Below are 23,372 nucleotides of genomic sequence, written 5' to 3'. Positions count from 1 at the left end.
TTGTAGTATTTCACTAAAATTAGATGAAGAGATCGTATGAAATAATGTATAAGAAGTGTATGTGGGCTGCTTGGTGTGTTGTAGGTGTTCGTTAGAATTTTGGGCATCTGTTATGTTGTAGTTGGGGGCTGTTTTGATATGTTGTTGTTCTTGTTGAATTAAAAGAATTGAAGATATGGTTGTGTCCATATGTTGTTGTTGGTATTTCTGTGTCAACAGGAGAGCAATTAGAAATTCGGGATAGGCGAATATATAGGGGAAGTGCTGCCCGATTTTCGTTAAGTCCTTAGATAATAGAAAACCCAAAAACGAAAATATGTGAACTAAAGGATAAAGTTCTATAAAGCGATGGGCTACGCATTTACGAGCTAGAAAATATAGTTACTGACAATAACGTTACTCTTATATTAAATAGGCTAAAAGAGCGACAAGGCGAACGGTTTTGCAGTTAGTCGTCAACAGGTATGTAAGGCAAATCTTTCTTCCTTTGGCATGATCCTTGCGCTACTCATTCTATATGTACTCCATATGATTCCATTCTTAGACGAGTAAGGTCTAAATGTTTCTTGTGATGGTTTATTGATATTGTACTCCTATTCTGTTCCGAAGGGAACACCCATAAGGTGTCAGTTGAGTTGTGTATATGGTTTTACTAATGATTTCGAGGAAATTAGTTTTATACTAAAGGAAACATAAAGTTAGACTTTCAAAACCACTCCGAAGGGGGTGCGAGATTTTACTATTTAGATTTTCAAAACCACTCCAAAGGGGGTGCGAGATTTTACTATTTCATTTCATTTACGACTTATGTTTACATTCCATAGCATCATCTCTTTGTATTGATATTTGTGGATTAAGTTTGTGTTGACATGATTGTGATATTAAGCCGGAAGCGGCTGCCCGAAGGGGCCATCATTATTATTGAGCCGGAAGCGGCTGCCCGAAGGGGCCATCATTATTATTAAGCCGGAAGCGGCTGCCCGAAGGGGCCATTATTATTATGCCGGAAGCGGCCGTCCGAAGGGACTATTGTGATACTAGCCGGAAGCGGCTGTCCGAAGAGACCATTTTGTTAACATGTCGGAAGCGGCATGTGTGTTAGATTGCATTATTTACTTAAAGAATGTGTGTTGGATTGCATTATTTACTTAAAGGTTGTTTTGAGACTTCGTGTATACATTTATGATTCTTCCAGCGAAGGCTGCAGGTACTGAGTTAGATTGTGATTTCTTCTCTCCTAAATCAAATTATGATTATGATTTGTTACCACCTTACATACTCAGTACATTGTCACGTCCTTTTGCCTGGAGACGCTGCGTTCATGCCCGCAGCCCCAGATTGTTTGACAGGTTAAGTATATAGCTAGGATGCTCTGACGTCTGCTGGGATTGGCAAGTTCCACCTCATTCTGGAGCTGTGCTGAGTCATGTATAGATATGTATGATTATGGGTATGTCAGGGCCCTGTCCTGACTCATAATGTCCAGTTCACTCCTTAGAGACTTCTGCAGATAGTGTCCTGTGGTATGTTTGTCGAGATGTCGACAAAGTGATATCAGTTGAGTCATTTATGGATTTTAAAAGAGTATATATTTTAGATGATATGGATTGGTCTAAATTACTTATTGATTGAAAGTTTTCATAATTGTTATAGAGATAATGATTTCTAATTGGAAAAATTTTATGTTCTTAAAAGTTTTTGAAATGACAGGTTTTAATAGAGCGAATGTCTAAGGGTTCGCTCGACTCTGATGAGAGTCGGGTGCCCGTCATGCCCTATCATTGCTAGGGTGTGACAGTCCAGTTCGGCCTGCACTTTGGGATCGTAAAAAACCTGAATTTATCAATTCAGGTTAGTATGGTGGCAATGAATATTCAAAATGTTTCATTTTGTTTGTTGGCCCATGGGGTTGATAATTTTCCTTGTATTATACAATTAAGTATGTTATTTCAGAACAAGCAGGAAATGAAAGGCGCAGTCAAACTATATTGCCTCAAAGAAAAGAAAGAGTTCATTTCTGATTAGTCCAAAAGTTATTTGCAAGCGTCATATGTTGGGATGTGAGTGGATGATCCGTTTAGAGAAATTTCAAGTGGTATGTTGAAGGCAGGCAAAAGGGTTCTCCCACACAGTTGTCTCACGGATGATTACAGGAAGGATCATTCCAATTTGAACAGTCACCTAGTTGTTACTACGTTGATACCATATATTATGGTCGACCCACACATCAGTATTAAGTCCGTTCAGAAAAAAATAAAAGGGTTGTATATGTTTACTCCTAGTTATAGAAAAGCACAAAAGGGGCGTAAGAAAGCTGTTGAAATGGTATATATGGAGATTTTGAAAGTTGTTTCACGACATTGCCCCGATACATGGCTGCCCTACAATATTTCAATCTGGGGACCGTTGTTGAGTGGAGGCACCAATCAACTACAATGTAAGGCGAACACATCTTCAAGTTTCTTTTCTAGGCTTATAAACCAAGCATCGATGGCTTCAAAAATTGCAGGCCGGTCATCTCAATAAACGGCACTCATCTGTAAGGTAAGTATGAGATGAAACTGTTAATTGTTGTTGGAATTGATGCGAACAATAACATTTTACCACTTGCATATGTTGCACGCCTGAGCTATGAGTCTTGGACGTGGTTCCTTGTGTTGTTGTGGAGACAATGTTGTTTGTGGGAGACAAGGAATTGGACTTATTTCTGACCGTCATCAGGGCATCTTACAATGTGTCCAAACACATGATTGGTTACAACCACCATTCACACACCATAGATTTTGTGTTCGGCATTTGAAAAAAAACTTTAATAAAAAGTTCCTCAACAGTGACCTTGAGCAGCTAATGTGGCTGGCAGCTACAGAGTACCAGAAGAAGAAGTATAAAATGAGGATGGAACAAATCAAAAGATTATCACCTCCAGCGCATCTATGGTTATAATCTTCCGGAGGAGAAATGAACATTGATTAAGGACAACGGTCATAGGTGGGGGGCTATGACAATGAATGTCTCCAAGTCTTACAACAATTTATTGAAAAAATCTCGTGGATTTCCTGTTACTACCATGGTCTGTCTAACGTTTAAAAATCTTGTTGATCGGTTTGTTGAGAGAAGCTCCCTTGCTGCTTTGTTAATTGCGGATAAAAAGTCTTGGCTGCTCGCTGTTGAAAAGAAGTTTGATGAATACAGGGAGAGGTCCCTAAAGCATACTGACATGCAGCAATACAATGTAGTTGAAGGGTTCTTTGAGATTCTGACATTTGCACACAAAGGTAAGGGCGGAATCATAAAGTCTCTACCGAAGGGAAAAATTGTTTATGTGGGAAGTGGCGAAACTACCATATGCCATGTTCACATGCCATTAAATTTTGTGATATCCACAGAATTCAGCCAAAGACCTATGTTAGCAAGTACTACAGTTGCAGGTATTACAAACAAACGTATAGTGGAAATTTGTCACCATTGGGTGATGAGGCTTATTGGTCACCTTCTCCCTTCAGTTTAATTGCAAACATTGAATGCGAGCGAACTTCAAGAGCGCGGAGTACAACTAGAAGGAGGAATGAAATGGATATAGCTCCTGCTCGCATGCCTAGGACGTGTAGTGCGTGCAAGCAAACAGGTCATAACAAGAATCGTTGCCCCGACAGAAATCAATAGTGATTGTTACTTGTTGGTTTTTATATTTTTTTTTTAAGTTGTACAATCGTTGTTTCCTTAAGTAATCTTCCAAGAATATTTTGTTGTCTTTATTGTAATAAATATATAATATGTCTTGTGGTGTTTAATTACGTGTGTAATTTAACATTTACTATTCAGATAATGTGTGACGTTTATTTAACTTATATTTTAGTTTTTTTTTATTTTTTATGTTCACATATATCACACATTTTTAATTATTGTATGACTTTGTTTGAGTCAGAATATTTGTTTGAGTTAATTATTATATGACTTGTGATGTATGTTGAGTTAAAAAACAATACTAGCCGGATATAATTTATATTTTGTAAAATGTGGACTAGCCAGCGTTTTACAAATAATTTTTTTTTTTAAATTGATATCTGACAAATGAAAAAACAATTGGGGTATAACGTAGCCCCCTCTACGATAAACCCTTTTTGATTTATCGTGGAGAGGGCAACCCCCTTTGGGTTTTTTTGGGCAAATTAATGCCCTTTAGGCTCCGGACTCCACCAGTACAAGTATCGAGTAATTCTGTCCATCAAGGATAGAACAGATGGGAAGAATGGTATTTGAACCTGAGACTTCAATGTTCTCAACCAACTTTATTCACTGTTAGGCGACACCCTTTGGTCCTATGTAATGCAATCATGTTTTCAACTTTCTTTTATTGGTCAAATTGAATAAATCAACACGATTACAGGAATTAACATATATAGACTAATAGATACACAGCTAATTAAACTAGTAATGCCTACCGACTAAATGGTTGTTCTAAATACTCACCCAAATTCACATTAAGTTTTAAAAAATGACTCATTTCCAACACAACAATTGTCAAAATATTATCACAGTAGCTTCTTTGGATCTAACAGTAGAGTGTCATCCAACTTGTATGGAAAACTTCAAGGCAAGGTAGAAAAAGAGGATAATATGCTCATGTGTCAAAACAAAATTGAGATAATTGTCAAAAATACATCTGAACTATAACTTTTTCGCGAGTTTCCTACCAGAAATACCACAAACTTTTTATCAAAACACACCTCAACTATCGGTTGTTCTGTTTCAAAATAGTTGGTGATAGTTCAGATAGAAAACTCGCACACTTAAATATGTAAAACCCCTAATCTTCCTTCTTTTTCCTCTTAACAAAACTGTTTCAATGATTGAGACTTTCTAGTATTTCTACCAAATCTTGATTTAAGCTAAAGATGAAAATGAGTAATGAAACAAATGAGTGTAAAGTGAATAAGCTCTTAGGAGTTGTTTGGTTCAAAACAAGAGTTACACATAATTACACAAAGAACAAAGAAGTAAGTCGAAAATCAGCAAGAAAAAAAATCACAAAATTTGGAAAGAAAATGAATAACCTGACAGAACAGAGAACCAGAAGTCTTGAATAAGAAGAATGGCTATGAAGAGCTTTGGCTAAATATGTGAAACCCCTCATCTTCTTTGTTCAAAGATTGAAATTTTTCTCAGTAATTTCAGTCAGATCTTGATTTAAGCTATGGATGAAATGAGTAATGCAATGAATAAAGGAGTGTGTACAGAGCTTTAAGTGAGTTGTCCGAAAATGGGACAAGTCTGACATTTACTTTTACTTCTATACAGTAGCAAAACTTCGTCGTCAGGTCCACCCCAAAAATTCAAAGCTTCGTGTCAGGTCCTCCCCAAAAAAAAAAAAAAAAAAAAAAAAGATAAGCCCCAATCTTCTTTAATAATAGAAAAATTATTAAAAAAAATTAATAGTAGAAAAAATGTTTTTAAAAAAAGGTGGGCCCCAAGCTTTTATAATAGTAGAGATTAAAAAAATAAATTTAAGATGAGGTCCACTATTCTATAATATTAGAGATTAAAAAAAAAAAATTAAGATAGTGTTCATGTGGAGAATTAGGAGACAATTGCAAAAATAAAAATAAAAAATTAAGGTGGGTCCACGTGAAGAAGTAGGAGATAATTTACTAGGAAAAAATTAAGGTGGGGTCCACGTGAAGAAGTCGAAGACAATTGCAACAGAAAAAAATAGGATATTTAAATAATGATAATAAGTTCAGAAAATGGTAAAGGTACGCTTAGAGAAAATGTAAAGAAGAGAAGTTTAGGAAAAAAAAAATAACGATTTAAATTGAACACAAAAATTACTAAAGAAGTCATAAAACCAAAACATTTAAAACTTATACCTTTGGGTATAAGTTTAGATACATACGTCTCACACCAATAATGAGAAATAACATCAAGAAGACGAAATATAAACGATCTTAAAAAATAATTAAGTGCGACCCACTCTTCTATAATAGTAGAAATTTTTTAAAAAAATAAATAAACTGGGGCCACTTTTCTATAATAGTACAAATAAAAAAAACAAATTTAAGATGGGCCCCCCTCTTCCATAATAGTAGAGATAAAAAAAAATAAGGTGAAATCCACGTGAAGAATTAGGAGATCCACCTCCTACTCATGTAAAAAAGAAAAAAAATAACAAAAAATAAAGTGAGGATCCACATGAAGCACAATTCGTGCAATGTCTTCCATTTTTTCAGTTTTTAATTTGTAATAGACAAATTCCCTTTTTTAAAACTAAACTATATAAAAACATGAGTTGAAGAAGTGGATCATTAACCAAGGGCAATTTGGTCAAAGCACTTGTCATTTTCATTAGTTAAAAGTCGAACCTTATTGTAGCTTAGTATTAAATATATTCGTACTTTTTTAATTTTGCCCCTGTTCATAAAAATTGTTTCACAACAGATGATGTCATCTCAAGTGGCAAATATTAATTATGTTTTTGGCCATGTGTCACTTTTACACTCCTTTTACTTTTCACTATTTTATCATGCTCACATAATTCCACTTAATAAACAAATAACATTTGTGTATACTTAAAATATTTATATTTTAAAATAACAGAGAATTTAATTACTTTTTCATTTTTATTCTTACTCTAATAAATGTAAAAAGAGATTAATGTCGTAAAATAAAAAATAATATTAAACGGAGATTAAATAATAAATAAGGTAAATTAGTCAAATTATAATTCTAAATTGACGTTTCCTTAAAAAACCTTGCAAAAGATAACATAACAAGCAAAATGAGCTAAACCAAGAATATTCACCAAAAATAAAAAAATAGTAGTTCTTCATTTAAATAGAAAATCAAATTTCTACTTTGTTTCATTTTAAACATGTAAAATTAATTTAATAATTTGAATTACAATTATCCAAATCAAAATTTGATAAAACAATAATAAGCATTGTTTAGGTCCAATTTACATACATTAACAATAGAATATTTTACACCTTTAAAATAATCGAATTAAAATTCAAAGTATCAACTGATACTTGAATATTGCTATTGTTTTGTCTCAAAGAGAGGAAAATAGTTTCCTTTTAAACAAGTCTTCTCTTTTAAAAAGTATTAATAAATTTTTGCAAACTTTGTATTCGTAACAAACATTAATATAATAAAATTTTGGATACGGAGCACAAACTATAATGTTATATATATATATATATATATATGCATAAAAACAGCGCAAACTTATGTATGTTTATTAGCAATATAAAATATACATATATTATCACTATTCAAACATAACTACATACACATAGATATACTATAATTTAAAGTGTTGCGCACGGGCATACGCCGTCTAGTTCTAAAAAAAAAAAAACGTGCCAACTCTTTTTTGGTCCAAACTTTTTGATATTTGAAGTTTTTTTTTTCTTTTTAATCTTTTTTTCCTAGTCTTGTTTTTTCTAATAATCAGATGTTCCCAAATGGACGGCAAGTATTTGCGCTGAGTGCCCTTCAAAAAGAAATGGTCTTTAATTTTTACCCTTCATTTTTAAAATATTTAACTTCTGTCTTTACCTTCATTAAATAAAACTTTTATGAATCAATTACTCTTTCATCCCACCTTTTCTTCTCTTCCTCAGCAATTTCATCCTCCTTTTTATTCTATCAATGGTGGAAGAGCTCTCTTCTCTTCATAGCATCTTTTGAAGGACAGTCAAATGAAAAACTTGTCTAACTTTTAGGTTTTGTACGTAGTTTGGTCTAAAAATCTTGTTTTGCGGAACTTTGCAGGTGGAATTAATGTCGAATAAAACCATAAAAGATTTTAGAAGTAGGAGTAAGTCCACATGTCATGTTTTGTTACTGATGAGTGATGACTAAATTTTTCGGGATGCCAAATTAAATTTACCGATCGAATTATACATTTTTGGTGAGGCTTTGAGTGTGATTTTAGTTTGATCTCATTTAGAAGGATTTCCTTGTTTAGGGATTTTTAAAAAATATTAATCACCACTATCCTAATTTAACGTAAAGCAGTACAAGCAACAAGGGAGAAGAGGTTGAATATATATGACCGAAACGAGTTCGGAGCCTAAAGGGTACTAAAATGCTCAAAATAAATCAAATGGGGTGCTCCTTTCTACCATATACCAAAAGGGGTATAACGTGGAGGGGCCAACGTTATACCCCAATGTTTTTTTCAAACTGTCAGGCAAAAAAAAAAAATTAATTTATAAGTAAAACGTGGACTGATCCACGTTTTACAAAATTTATATTTTGTAAAACGTGGATCAGTCCACATTTTACTTATATATATTTTGTAAAAGGTTCCTCAGTCCATGACATTAGACAGATACGCGATTTTTTGCGTTCGAACGTCCAATTTATGTGATTTTTTTTGCAACATATTTGAAATAAAGTTACGCATTAAAAAATAACACACTTTCCATAAAAAGATCGCAACATCTTATTTTAATAAATCTTTTTTTTGCAACTTTTTTTTCATACTTTGACCAACAATTAGTCATGTGTCAAGATCCCAAAATACCCAAAAAACAATTGTGACAAAAGTATCTTTAACGCAGTATTTACTGCGTTAAAAGGTGTCCGAAGTAAGTTTTGTTTGAAAACTTTAGGTTTAAGTGTTCTATTTTTATAAGGTTGTTTGTCAACTTTATATGTCGAGAAAATTAGTCAGCTTTATTTTAGAAAATTGAAACCACAAAAGTGAAATTGACATTCACAGCTACATTACCCCGCGATTTTTACGTTGAAATCTATTGTGTATCATCATATTATAAGTAAAGAAAACTAAAAACTTCACGCCAATTTGGGGGAAAATTGAAATTGAATAGGACAACAGGTGTTTTTTTTTTTAAATCGGCTCAGCCAAACCTCCTTGTTGTTGTTTGTCCATGTAGATCTCAAAAAAATACGCAAGATAAAAAAAACATCGCGTAAAACGGACATCCCAGCACAAAGTTATGACCATCTAAAGTTTGACCACTTTATAACTAGTTTTTCTCTCTATATTTTTTAGAATTAGATTTATATTCAAAATAAAGTTATGTCTTGATTAAAAAATAACACGCTTAAATCAAAACATTAAAAAATAAAACACTTCAACCTAAAGTTTTCAAACAAAACTTACTTCGGGTACCTTTTCAACCCCTAAAACGATGATCTGAACGTTTACGTATCCTTGATGTATTGAACCTACATTATTGTACGCAGAAAAAAATATCAGGTTTTATATAAAATATTGACATTTCGGAGTCTTGACACACGACTAATCGTTGGTCAAAATATGAAAAAAAAACACTAAGTGTTGCAAAAAAAAAAGATGTTGCGATATTTTTATGGAAAAAAAAAACACTAAGTGTTCCTTAAGTATGTTATTTTTTAATGCGTAACTTTATTTCGAATATGTTGCAAAAAAAAAAAAAACACGTAAATCGGACGTCCAAGCGCAAAAAATCGAGTATCTGTCTAATGTCGTGGACTGAGGAACGATTTGCAAAATATATATGAGCCCGTTTGGATTGGCTTATAAGCTGTTTTCAGCTTTTTTGAGTGTTTAGTTGGCCAGCTTAAAGTCATTTTGTGCTTAAAATAAGCTCAAAAAAATAATTGGACTCGTTTGACTTTTTTTTGCTTATGAGCTGTTTGCAGCTTATAAGCTGCTTAAAATAAACCCATCCAAACAGGCTCTATAAGTAAAACGTGGATCAGAAAATTTGGGGTATAACGTTGGTCCCTCCACGTTATACCCCTTTTAGTATATGGTAGAAAGGAGCATCCTATTTGGTTTATTTTGAGCATTTTAGTACCTTTTAGGCTCCGGACTCTAGCCGAAACTATAAGAAGGAAATTCAGAACTACGAGTATGTTGCTGATAAAAAAATTGATCCCAAATATAACATAAATATATCAAATTTAAATTTAGTCAAGCAACTGCACGATGAACACTTTAATTAAGCAAGGATAACACTTAATTAGGTGTTTCTTATCAAAGTTTTGAAAAGATACTCAGTAGAAGGAAAATGAATGTAAATTTGATGTTAGAAATGTTACAGAAATACTTTGTTCTTGTATTTTCAATTGACAAAGTTACTTCGCTCCATTTCCTATGCTCATGCCCTGACATATACTACTAAACATAGCTGAATTTAATCAGATTCCAAAGTTACTCAAGTTAGGCCTTAAGGCATAATTTTAGATTCCAAAGTTAGTCAAGTTAGGTTTTAAGGCATAACGTTAGATTCCAAAGTTAATCAAATTAGGCCTTAAGGCATAACTTTAGATTCCAAAGTTAGTCAAGCTAGGTCGTAAGGCCTATCTTTATATTTCAAAGTTAGTCAAATTAGGCCTTAAGGCAATAACTTTAGATTCCAAAGTTAATCAAATTAGGCCTTAAGACATATCTTTATATTCCAAAGTTAGTCAAGTTAAGCCTTAAGGCGTAACTTTAAATTTCAATGTTAGTCAAGTTAGGCCTTAAGTTAAAGGGTAAAGTACGTATATATACATACTAAGGAGAAATATTTACGAAACATGACGATAGTTTTCTATTTACAAAACATAACATTACAAACCCTATAAAAACATGCTTTTAAAAAAATATTTTTTTTATTAAATTATTTGTTTTTTATTTTTTTAAAAATATTTTTTTCATTCAAAAGTTTATGTATGAAATGTGTATATCTCGCTCAAGGCTTAAAAAGTTCGCTCAAAATTTAGTGTATGAAAAATGTATGAAATGTGTATATCTCGTTCAAGGTTTTAAAAATACACTCAAAATTGTGTGTATGAAAGCGGTATGAAATTTGTATCTCGCTCAAGGCTTAAAATTTCGCTCACATTTTCGTGTGTAAAGTTCATGCTAGATTTCTGTAAAATTAATACAACTACAACAACATTGTATACAACTTTGATACAACATTCAAGACTTAAAATAATCGCTCAAATTTTTGTGTATGAAATGTGTATATCTTGCTCAAGGCATAAAAAGTTCGCTCAAATTTTGTGTATGAAATGTGTATATCTCGATCAAGGCTTAAATATTACGCTCAAAATTTTATGTATGAGAATGGTATGAAATGTGTATATCTCGCTCAAGACTTAGAATTTCATTCACATTTTTTGTATATAAAGTTCATATTAGGTTTCTTGAAAATTAATACAACTATAACAACATTGTAACAACTTTCATACAATATTCAAGGCTTAAAGTTTTCGCTCACAATTTTGTGTATGAAGTTATATTAAAAATTTCGCTCACACGTACGCATTTCATACAGCTTTCATACACAAAAAATTGACGTAATTTTTAAGCCTTTGAGCAAAAAAAAATAATTTAAAAACAAATATTAAAAAAAGTTTTAATTTTTTTAAAAAAAAAAAAAATTATTTTCTGAATAAAAATAAAAAATGAAAAATATATGAAAATCCGTCATGTTTCGTAAAATATCGTTATATTTGCAAATAAGGAAAACTATCTATATATTTTGTAATAAAGAGTCTTCAGTAGGTACCCTATGTTATTTTTCCGTAGTTAAAACTTTATATTTCAAAGTTAATCAAGTTAGGCCTTAAGGCCTATCTTTATATTCTAAAATTAGTCAAGTTAGGTCTTAAGGCATAACTTTAAGAGTAGTAGCTTAAAGTGCAATCTTTACTAGTAAGCTTCTCCTTTTTCTCTATAAATTCGTTCACACAATCCAAACTTTTAAGTTTCCAATCAATTGAATGAGCAAATTAGCGTGTTGACTTATCTGTAGCTAAAAAGGTGTTTTGATTTCTTAATGAATTGAATTCACTGATTAGCGTTTTATGAGTAGATTATTTGCTAAATTCGATTTTTTTTCTATCAATTGAATTCACGAAAATTAGTGTTCAGCAATCGATTGAATCAGCTGATTAGCTTTTCATAATTAGATTACTTATTTGCTAAATATTTCCGGGATGCTCAATCCTTTTTTATCAATTGAACGCACAAATTAGCATTTTATAAGGTTATTACTTATTATTGCTAATGGAATGAAATAATTTTCAATTATTATGAACCTCTCTTATTTGATGAATTATTTTTAAATATTATATTTATTTTTGCACATTCAAAAGGTGCGGATTACACAATACAATAACAAAATAAAAAGGACATAAAAGAAAAAAACAACCAAATACAAAGCAGAGTAATTTTTTCTTTTCTATCTTTCTTGAACCAAAAAAGTACTTTCATAGCTTTGAGAGTAAAACAGAAGAGATTAATCAAAACCCTATAAAATATGACACTTAAACCTAAATATTTAAAAGTTTTCAAACTTATTTCGGAGCACTTTACAACCCCTAAAACGACGATCCAAATGTATATGTATACTTGATGTAATGAGCCGATATTATTGTACGCTAAAAAAAATATTAAGTTCTATATAAAATATTTATATTCGGGTGTTTTGAAACGTGACTAATCTTCAATCAAAGTACGGAAAAAAGCTTAATTTTGAGTTTGATTTCCAAAGAATAAAGGGGAAAGAGAATTTCACGCACAGAATCTATGCATGAAAAGACCAAAGTGTAAATGTACACTTTGGCCCTTTCACGCACAGATTCTGTGCGCGAAGCCTTGTTTGGTTCTTTTTTTTTAAAGGGTTAGTTTGGTTCCAAAAAAAAATTGGGTTTAAAAAGTTCCGGGTCCCCTTATTTTGGGGTGGTCTTTAATTTTTGTCCATCAAAATGAAAGTATTTAACTTTTGCCCTTCGCCTAAAACCTCAGGATTTCGGGTTCGAAGCCCTGCTCAGGCGAAAATTAAAAAAAAAAAAAAATTGCTATTTAGAGGTTGCCTACAAACTCTTCCCCATCGGGCATAGTTTGCCTGCAAAACTCTACTTTAAGGCAGAGTTTGCAGGCATATGCCTGATGGGGCAGAGTTGCCTGCAAAACTTTCCCTTAAGGCAGAGTTTGCAGGCAAATTATGCCTGATGGGGCAGAGTATGCCTGATGGTAGAGTTTTGCAGGCAAAACTCTGCCTTGAAGCAGAGTTTTGAAGGCAAAATTCTGCCTTAAGACAAAGTTTCGCAGGCAAAACTCTGCCTTGAGAATCCAAGTTCTACCTAGCGAATTATTTTAAAACTTTTAACTGAGCGGGGATTCGAACCCAAAACTTATGAATTTTAGATGAAGGGCAAAAATTAAAGACCAGCAATTTGAGGGGAAAAAATTAAAGACCAGTGCATTTGAAGGACACTCCGCACAAAAAAAATGAATACAAAAGGACAAGAATAGAGAAATTCAGCGGGGCCCACGAGAGAGCATAACAATTTAACTAAAAATAGCCAAAGAAAGCGCTGGTTTAGTACCATGTGAATCTTTCTCCCATCGTGAAAAAAAAATAAAAAAAATCTCCCATTTAATTTCCACTCAAAACAAATTTTGTTGAAGGATTCATCAAAACTAAAATAGAAAAAAAAAACTATGAGTTTGAATGAGCTCCTTCAACTATGAAATTTATCAAGAATAATAAGTTGAATAGAGGCAAATTCAGATTTAAACTTGACGGTGATTCAACTGTTAAGATTTAATATTTGGTTGATATTCAATATTAGTGATTTTTCATTTGTTTATATACATGGTGTCGAAAATAATGGTTTCAACTTAATTGTAACCAAATATAAGGTGCATTCGCCTCTCTTCATGCGGAATCAAATGAATGATGATTTTTTAGCAGTATCATTGCTTGAAACAGAATTATTTAGTACTATTTCCAACGAGACTATCATAAAAGCATCTTAAGATATGAAAATTCATCGACTACAATAATTGTAATAATGTACTCGAGTACAATAGCTTTCACTAATAGAATGATGTCCCAACTCCCAATTGCCTTTTCACGAGTTTACTTCTCTATATTTTGAGTCCTCACGGGAAAGAGGCGGTGGTGGGGAGGGATGAGATGGGCCAGATGGTGGAAAAGGACCTTTGGGGAGCATCGCGAAGTACCACGATTCCTCTCCATTATTTCCATTTGGTTTGGAAAATTTATTGACCTTCACTTTGAATGTTAGCCTCTCAGAGTTAACATTGCTAGCAACTAAACCAAGAATCAGCACCAGAACTAAGGCAAAGATAGGATCAGGCCTTTCCTTTCTCTGTTTTGATGTAAACATTTTTTTCTTTTTTGAATGAAAAGTATCAAAAAGCAGAGAATTGATTTTCTCTATGTTTGGATTGTTTTTCTTGATTGTGTGGTTCAATCCTTTCTCTTGTTCTATTATAATACTAGTTATGGCAGGCCCGTGCTAAGCCCGGGCCCAAACTCAAAATATAAAAATTTGTATAAATTTTTTTTAACCGCACTTTGGATTATTAAACATATCCAAAGTATATCACTTATGTCACCGGAGGAAGAATTATAAGAAGAGGTTAAAGTAGCGAAGCTATCTAATCACAATCTGATTCAAACCAAAATGTAGATTATATTTACATTGCATTTTTGAACAAGCAGTTTAGAATATAGTTACACGACTCCTAAGCATTTTCATAGTGGGCAAGAGTAAAAGCTATAAGCATGGATAGTCCCGTATATTTCAACTGCTGATTCATGACCGTCTAGGCCATCAAAAGTTTGGTATGTACAAACCACCAAAAGACCTTTGTACAATCTCTGAACAAGCAGTTTAGAATATAGTTACACGACTCCTAAGCATTTTCATAGTGGGCAAGAGTAAAAGCTATAAGCATGGATAGTCCCGTATATTTCAACTGCTGATTCATGACCGTCTAGGCCATCAAAGGTTTGGTATGTACAAACCACCAAAAGACCTTTGTACAATCTCTGAACAAGCAGTTTAGAATATAGTTACACGACTCCTAAGCATTTTCATAGTGGGCAAGAGTAAAAGCTATAAGCATGGATAGTCCCGTATATTTCAACTGCTGATTCATGACCGTCTAGGCCATCAAAAGTTTGGTATGTACAAACCACCAAAAGACCTTTGTACAATCTCGCCACAGTCATAATGAACTGCAAATAGAAATAAGGGATATGTAATAAGCATCAAATGTAAATAGGTGAAATAGAACAAACATGGCAGAGATCAAAAGAGTGGATACTTTATTTTCATCAGATATAGCCATCGATAGATGTAAAATGTAAGAACAAGAAGACACAATTTTCCTACAAACAATACTCAATTCAGTACTGATACAATTGATTTTCCATATTCACACTTGATCTTCTTAGTTCTTTAAGTATAATTAACAAACACAATAAACCTTCTAAATAACCAATCAACACTGCGTCTGTCAATAGCAAAGGACAATTACCATCCATATTGACTGTGTATTGAATGATACAAGAAATTTTAACAGTTCTACCGAATCTAGTGACAGCGCCTATGGACCACCTGATTATAAATGGCCATGCCTTTGAACTGAAAGGAAATTATCTCACAGATTACTAAATTGTGTTGCTACTCTCTCTTCATGTTCATCTCTGGTTGCATATCTATGGTCTCAAATTAATAAACTTCTCTTCACATTTACAAGAGTACCATCTCTTCTCCCCTTCTCCCCTAAGGCTAAACAATGGAAAGAAAAGTCTTAAGTTTTAGCATAAAGCCTGCATAAGCCAACACAGAATAATAACCAAATATCAACCTGACATTGCAATCAGGGGTGGAGCTTCAGTGGTTCGGCAGAACCTTGTATTTGTGTTAAAAGAATCATTAATAGGTAAAAGTGTTATTTAGAACCCATAAACTAGGTAACTTGGTTCCGTCTCTGATTGCAATTAATACACTTTTTAGAATAGCACTAAACATCAGCTACAGAAACCCCTGCAATTGCAGTGGAGACAATTACCAATCTACATTAATCTTATATAAAGTAAATTAAACATTTTCACAGGATATAGTGACAATCCCTTGAAAAGAAACAATTAAAATAGGCAGGCATGTGAAGCAATCTTAATTAACTCCTTTCATAAGAGTTAACTATACTTAGTCTACCAAGTACTACCTAAGCATACAGATACATAAGACTGTAACGTTATAACACAGCGACGAACATCATTAAACATCTGGGCAATAGAAATAGGCAGGTATGTGAAGTAATCTTTGTAACTGTACCTAGTCTACTAAGTACCAACTTAACAGTGCTTCGTCATTATAAGCCAGGAAAAAAATTGTAAGTTATAACTGGATATAAATGAAATTCTTGGCCTTGTATTGAGTGAAACACTTTTTCAATGTTTTTAAGTATCGTCGGAGTCGGATTATTTAGCGTAACAGTTTTGTATGTGTTTATAAACTTCTTTTTCGCCTTGTTTAGCTCATTAATCAATTTGATACACAGAAGCAGCAGTAAGATTTCTTTGGAATAGTTGGAAAATACCCATTAAATCAGTTTACGGAGGAGAGAAAGAGATGCTGAACCGGAAAAATATCATTAAAAGAAACATGACAATAATATTTCTAGTCAAATAAGATCACTTATGATTAGCAAGTTGGAACTATGAAAGTTTTGTTAGCATTTATATAGTATTTATTTTACTTTTACCTTAATGGATTATTACATACTTGTTTTTACTGGAAATTTAGTTTGGTGTTATTCATGTGTAGAAATGAGCAAATGAAAGAACTCAACTTTTGTTTACTGACCTTTACTTCTTCTTAGTTGGAGTGACTGGTTCGATACCCTTCCTTTTGTTAGAAGATGCAGTTTTTTTGGTTGGAGTTGTTCGCTCAGTCTGTTGTCTTTTGCTAGATGAGGTACTTCCAATGATTATCTTTTTTTGTTCTTTTTCTGTTGCTACCTTGTCGAGTTCTCTCTTACTGCTTTCTCCAATATTTGTAGAAGTTGATACTGCTGGCAATTGGAGAGTATCCTGCTTCTCAGCAAATGACAAAATGAACAGTTTTGCTGGTGTTTCATCAGAATTCCTAGAAAAAGATTTCTTCAGTTGTACTTTAAACACTTTGTCAGCAAGATGTTGTTGAATAAAAGGAGCTCTTTACGTTCTAATATATCGTAATTAATGTCGATTAAAAAAAAACCGATAAATGGTCAGTGAGTGTTATTTCTATAAATACGTGTGCATATGTAAGCACTGTAAATTCTCTATATGCAGTTACATGGTCTCTTGATTTATCTAGCTCCATGCACAAAGTAGCAACATAAGAACCAACAAGAAAGAAAAGCTAAGAAATAGAACTAAAGAAGTAGAAGAAAAGAAATTATTTGGACTATAGCAGTAAAAGAGAAATGACTTGAAATCCCTGTAGTTCACATTCACAAGGACAACAGTTTACATGATCTCAATCAGTTTCATAATGCTAAGTGACTATTAAACAAATAATTCCACAAAAATATCCATGCTCATCAATGTGATATTTGAATATTCACATAAAAAAAATGACATTCTAACAATAACCTAATACAGTACCATCTTTTTATAAGCTTAAACCTAATACCATTTACCAAATTTTATTTAATCAGATATCAACCAAACCAGTAGAAATAATCCAAACTAATAAGGCCCTCAATTTCCTTTTCCCTAACTTGTGATCTTTGAAAATGAAAATGCTGAGGATTTTCCCAATATACCTAAAATTTGGTCGTGCCAGTTTAATCTGGACATTTAAGACCAAACATAAGACAAGAATATTTTTGAGCTGCTTCAAAACAGAAAATTCAGTAAAAGGTCTAAACTGAAACAACTTTAAAGTTGGCAGAATTCTACTATCACAACAATTTCAATAACTTCATCAGATTAACCATGAAAAAAATGTATAACTTAAGATGATCTAGAAAATTTATTGTCCAGAAGTTACTTAAGAAAGAATTCCAATTGATTTGTACCTTGACGTTAATTGCTTCATAGATTTGTTCAGCTTTCATTGAAAGAAGATTCTCTCCAGGTTCACCTACTAATGTTGCAATTGTCGATCCACTTCCATCTGTAATTTGGACTTGAAAGTGACACCTGTTATATAATATTATTACATGTTATTTTATATTCATAAATTATATGAGAAAGTAAATTTGGATTATGGAACGCTTGGTTACCTGGGTGTTAACATTGCTTGTTGATCACAGTTTACACAGTCAATAGCCTTCATTATTTTGGTCCTAACAAAGTTCTTGCATTTTGAACACATCAACTCGTAAAACAACTGCTCATCATCCAACAACGATATTTTACCTTCAACATGAAAAGATTGCATCTATTCAAAAAAGAAAAGTGCATAAGATTAGTTGTGTTGCTGGTAATGGTATCGAATCTAAATATATAGTAGCATTTGTTGGACATATACCGCCGGTTGTGCTTGGATATTTCCTATAGGTATCGCCTCATCATTTAGTGATATAAGAATTGGCGATGAAGCTATTTCTGGAGAACTTCTTTGCGTATATGTGCTCAACATTTCTTCATTCTCTTTTGCCCTGTAAATGAACGTAGTCATATTATTTTGGGTATATACACAGTTCGCTTTTTGTATATGATTGTACTATTAGTCACATATTTATCCCATACCAGTTCATCAATTCTGCAGCCTGTGGATAGGATGGATTTATCAATATTACAGAATTGTATCTTGTTGTCAAGGATGTTCCTGTGTTGTACATAGTATAAGTAAAAACAATTAATATTTTTAATATACAGAGGAAAAATTAAAATCTAGTTCATACCAGCATATGAAGACCGTGCAATTCGTTTTGCTAGGATTATTGGATGTTCTTCAATTTGTGCAGCTAGGTCGCTTCCATCAATCTCAACAAAATCCTCCCATAAGGTAAAAATACAATGATGCATACTGTAGAGAAGAAGCGGAGATGCCAAGTTATATCACACGGAAAACCGTATTTATAGATCACAGTTGCAAGAATGACAGAATTAAAAAAAATATATTGTTGTTCCTTTGTTATGCAACAAACATAAGGATGGGTATAGGCTAAGAAGTCAACAAGATTATAATCTAACCAACGTCTATATAACTTTAAACTATATCTGAGCTTTTCAACTTTAAAAACCGTTTATAGATGCCTATCATACAAACTACTGCAGTCCTGTATTAGTTAACCTACTGTAACATGCTAAGAACCTAGGAACAGTTGCAAACGCATCTTCCATTTTCGGTCTCTTTCTACACACAGATGTAAATCCATCCCTAAAGGGGTATATAATTCACTTCAAAAATACTGTGGCTAACTGCTGAGGGTGGCTGAACCACAACTTCAGCAGATGATTTTGAGCTGGAGCCATCCGTAATCTGCTCATCAACTTTGACCAGAGACTTTTCTACCAGATCTCCACCCTTGTTAGCTATAAGTTTGACATCAACCAAATTCTGATCGTCTATATCAGATGCTACATCAAAACTTATAAATTATCAACACATAAACTACTGGAATCACTCACCACTGGTAGGGAACATGAACTATCAAGAATTTGATCACCGTGCAATGATAAGATCTCATCATCCTCATTTTCATTTTGAGATATCATATGTGGCCTACTTTCTCCAGGTACAGTAATAATACTGACTTCTTTCTCTGAATCAGCACATTTGCGATTATCATTACCGGAATATGTCGAACTTGTAGCGTCACCCCTGACTTCAGCCTAGTGACATTCATATTATGACTTACTATACTTTTTTGGTTGTGACAGATCAAGTTACCTATCTTTACCTTGCTCCTATTAAACTTCTGATTGTTGAAAATGGCAATTTTTTAGTGAGATCTGGTAAGCAAAAAAAGTAGTAGTAAACACCAACAACCTTTTTAGTACAAAATTCACCTGAAAGCACAAAAAAGGTAAGATTTTTTTCCACTTTCTTTAAATTCTTCGTCTTCTTCTTCTTCTTCTTCTTCTTCTTCTTCTTCTTCTTCTTCTTCTTCTTCTTCTTTATCCCAAAATCTATTCAGTTACTCAAAAACCAAGAATTGAATCAACCTGTAGTTGGAAATTTATTAGTTGATAACTATATCTCATTCCCAAATTAGCTGAGCCTGTTTATATAAATCCTTTGTAAAAGATGAAATCTTGTTCATTTAGTTGAAAATTGTTTCCGTAACGTTACACCATTATCCATCATAAAGGTCCTAAATGGTGTGAACAAGGAATTAGCGGGACATTTTATCTGTAAGATCCTGTTTCCTTAGTTCTTCATTGAGATGAAGATCTGTGTAATCTGTTATCCATTGTTTTCTACTCTATGATTTTTGGAACAAGAAAATATAGCGACCCTATGAATTAAAGGAGAATCATTACTGGAAGGGAACATAAAATCTGCCTGTATTTTTGAGAAACAACTTTAATCTCGTTTATTCTTCCAAATTTACCTTCAAGCATTATATTTTCCGTAAGATTCCCTAATGTTACACCATTATCCAAATATTGCAAAATTAACTAAGATTCCCTAACGTTACACCATTATCCATGATAAAGGTCTTAGATTGTGTGAAAAAAGAATTAGCTGGACATTTTATTTGTAGAAAGTTGATATCTCACAAGATGAAGATCCTGTTGTCTTAGTTCTTTATTATAATTGCCTTAGTTCTTCATAAAGATGAAGATCTGCATAATCTGCTATCTATTGTTTTTTACCATGTGATTTCTTATTTTCTACAACAGGATCAAGCTATTAAATTTATGTTTTTCATTTAGCTAGAAATTTATAAATGAATAAATATGCCTCAATCTGAAATTAGTTTAGATTGTCTGTATAAATCCTCTATATTCATTCTCAATTCAAGATTTAGAAAATTGATTATCTTTTCATACTGAGTGTTAACCTACTGCAACATGCCAAGAACCTAGGAATAGTTGCAAGCGCATCTTCCATTTCCGGTCTCCTTCCACACACAGATGTAAATCCCCAAAGGGATATATAATCCACTCCAAAATATTGCGGCTAACTGCTGAGGATCTACCAAATTCTGATCCTCTATATCAGACGCTATGTCAAAACTTATAAAATCATCCGCACATAAACTACTGGAATCACTCTCCACTGACAGGGAACATGAACTATCAAGAATTTGATCACCATCTAATGATAAGATCTCATCATCCCCATTTTTTTTTTTTTTGAAACAATTAACATTCTCATCATCCTGATTTCCATTTTCAGATATCATATGTGGTCTATTTTCTTCAGGTACAATAATGATAGTAACTCCTTTCTCTGAATCAGCACATTTGCAATCATCATTACCATGCTATAAATAAGAACTGTGATGAAATTCATTATGTTTAAAATTATTAGCAATTTTCAAATAAGTAGAATTTTAGTGAACTTACTTTGTATCCATGACAATGATTTGTCGACATTTGTTTCCATGGACACCAGCAATCTTTATTGCACCACAACTCACGACAACAGCAAGTATGTCTATTTGTAGGGATGTTGTGAATATTATTTCATGAAACGACATATAAGTATACTTTAAAATACATAGTGAAGTACTCCTTACCGAATTCCATGTGACGTGGCTCTTGGTCCAGGTTCGATAAAGATACTGTGTTTAATCTTGTTGGAGAAGACAATGGTGGATCCTCTACATTGTCTCCCTTTACTTGTTCAATAACAGTAAATCTATCTAGAACCCATTCAAACCTATTGATAGGAATTCCATAGGGCAGAGGTGGTCTAACTTGTGTTGAAGGGAGTGAACTTCTTTTCATATTTTCTTATGTCATCTCCATACAAAACAACTGCAACTTATTCTTCCTGTATTTACAAAAAATAATCAGTTAAATAGATATTAAAGCTCCATGGTAACACATAAGACGTAAGCATCTAATAAAATGAATGGATTATACCGAACAAACTTCATCTTCCAAAGTACTCCCTTCAACACATATTTGATAATTATCAGTTCTTGATTATCTGAAACACAAAACAGTCTTCATAATAATTATCTAGTTCTTGATTAAACACTATGAATACCCACGATATATGAATAAATACTCTCTAATTCTAATGTGAAATAAATACCAAATCTAACATCAAAACGTATTGAAAATACTATAGATTAAAATAAGAAAGAAATTATAAATTATTGGAAAGATTACCGTCTCATCTTGCGCAATCATGACTTGAAATCGTATTCGCCCATCTTTACTTTGTCTTGCTCTAGCTTTTTCAATTAGCTGTACTTTGCATGTCCACTCTCTTGTTTCCGGAGTTATTTCAGTAATATTAAGTCTATATTCCATATTTTGTCGTAGATACTGTAAAATGGGGAAAAGCAAAAAGAGTGAAATAAAGGAAAGGCAGAGATAATAGGGTTAGAGCAATTTGATAAAGAGGGAGTAAAAGGGTTGATAGAGAATTTTGATAGAGATATAGAAGGAAAAAAGATGGGAATTGAGCCAATGAAGAGTCTCAATATCTTCTCCATTTTTGCCTTTTCTATTCTAACTCACCCAACAGCCCCCCCCCCCCCCCCTTCCCGGGAGCACCCACACCTTGCACCAAAAACACTTGCAACAAAAATAAAAGAAAAAATACATAAAACAATCAGAAAAAAATATGAGTTTGAACTTTTAACTAAAGGGGTTACCAGCACACACAAACACTCCAACTATTTCTTGATTTCAATATATGGATTTAATATAGAATACAATGAAATTGAAAAAAGAGTGAAAGATATAGAGATGAAGAAGGTTGATCTGTAAATAAGTTAGAAACAAAAGCTAAAACCCTTTAATTGATCAAAAGACATTAACAAGGAGGAAAAGCAATTTTACCTGGGCCTCAGATCGTGGAAGATGCTGGAAACCAAATGGAAACAATGGAGGCTTTAAAAAAATTGAAACTGACTTTATTTTTGATGATTCATCACAGCAAGGGACAATACGTGCAATGCATTTATTGAATGAGAAAAAAAGTGAAATTACAAAGGTAGCCCTGTGAGGACTACAAAAAATTTCTGATTCCCTCTTATATTAAGTAGTAATATAATATGTCTCATAGACGGAGACAGATAAGAACGAAATGAATTGCAATAGTCTTGGAATTTAAAAGCAAACGTATTACAACAATCTTGGAATTAATCTTGAAAGTTTGGTGGAAATCGTAAAGGTTCCTTCATCTTTAATCAAAGGTTTGAGGTTTGACCGTAGAGCATAAAGTTCACTTTGGTAAAGACCGCGAAAATCCTCAAAGTGAATTTTTACTATGCAAATCTAAATTAATTGAGTCAGTAACCCCCTGTTTGGTTGGTTGTTTCCCGTGATTCACTATTGTATTGTTTCTACAGAAAAGGGGCAAATATACCCCTCAATTTTGCGAAGTAAAGCGGATATAACCCTCGTTAAAAAGTGGGGCATATATATACCCCGCCGTTACACAAATGGTGCATAAACCCTTTTCGTTAG

General features: G+C 32.9%; 2 protein-coding genes across 9 annotated transcripts in view; both read right to left on the bottom strand.

Moving 5' to 3' along the window:
• The window catches only part of LOC132630807 (external alternative NAD(P)H-ubiquinone oxidoreductase B1, mitochondrial-like), a 41,037-nt gene extending 35,760 nt beyond the window's left edge, over nucleotides 1-5,277 (bottom strand). Inside the window, exon 1 of the mRNA XM_060346408.1 lies at nucleotides 5,055-5,277. Within this exon, the coding sequence (XP_060202391.1) occupies nucleotides 5,055-5,134 (80 nt within the window). The 5' untranslated portion in view covers nucleotides 5,135-5,277. The remainder of the gene's footprint in view (nucleotides 1-5,054) is intronic.
• A 9,077-nt stretch (nucleotides 5,278-14,354) lies between these two features.
• On the bottom strand, nucleotides 14,355-22,899 carry LOC132630777 (replication protein A 70 kDa DNA-binding subunit B-like). Of its 8 annotated transcripts, none has more exons than XM_060346369.1 (12): nucleotides 22,743-22,899; nucleotides 22,065-22,223; nucleotides 21,813-21,879; nucleotides 21,464-21,720; nucleotides 21,291-21,381; nucleotides 18,674-18,798; nucleotides 18,519-18,597; nucleotides 18,298-18,427; nucleotides 18,050-18,207; nucleotides 17,843-17,966; nucleotides 16,642-16,868; nucleotides 14,355-15,005 (listed from the first exon to the last, which is right to left on the bottom strand). In XM_060346369.1, the coding sequence occupies exons 4-11, from the start codon at nucleotides 21,672-21,674 to the stop codon at nucleotides 16,644-16,646; spliced, it is 1,143 nt and encodes a 380-aa protein (XP_060202352.1). In that variant the 5' UTR covers nucleotides 21,675-21,720; nucleotides 21,813-21,879; nucleotides 22,065-22,223; nucleotides 22,743-22,899; the 3' UTR covers nucleotides 14,355-15,005; nucleotides 16,642-16,643. The 8 variants fall into 8 exon arrangements, with proteins under 8 accessions (XP_060202352.1, XP_060202358.1, XP_060202379.1 ...); XM_060346382.1 differs by lacking the exon at nucleotides 14,355-15,005 and adding an exon at nucleotides 15,287-15,561; XM_060346375.1 differs by lacking the exon at nucleotides 22,743-22,899 and having other exon boundaries at nucleotides 22,065-22,435.
• Between the last annotated feature and the right edge of the window lie 473 nt (nucleotides 22,900-23,372).

Source organism: Lycium barbarum, chromosome 1, assembly GCF_019175385.1.
Source record: "Lycium barbarum isolate Lr01 chromosome 1, ASM1917538v2, whole genome shotgun sequence".
NCBI lineage: Eukaryota > Viridiplantae > Streptophyta > Magnoliopsida > Solanales > Solanaceae > Lycium > Lycium barbarum.
This window is presented reverse-complemented; position numbering and strand designations above follow the sequence as displayed.

Bases quoted from the DNA above. Each gene is read 5' to 3' on its own strand.
- LOC132630777 (XM_060346369.1), bottom strand. From the start codon at position 21,674: ATGAAAAGAAGTTCACTCCCTTCAACACAAGTTAGACCACCTCTGCCC. The intron at 18,799-21,290 runs GTAAGTTCACTA...TCTTCTCTACAG, and splicing joins ATCATTGTCATGGATACAAA to TATGCATCATTGTATTTTTA. The intron at 17,967-18,049 runs GTAACCAAGCGT...ATTATATAACAG, and splicing joins CAAGCAATGTTAACACCCAG to GTGTCACTTTCAAGTCCAAA.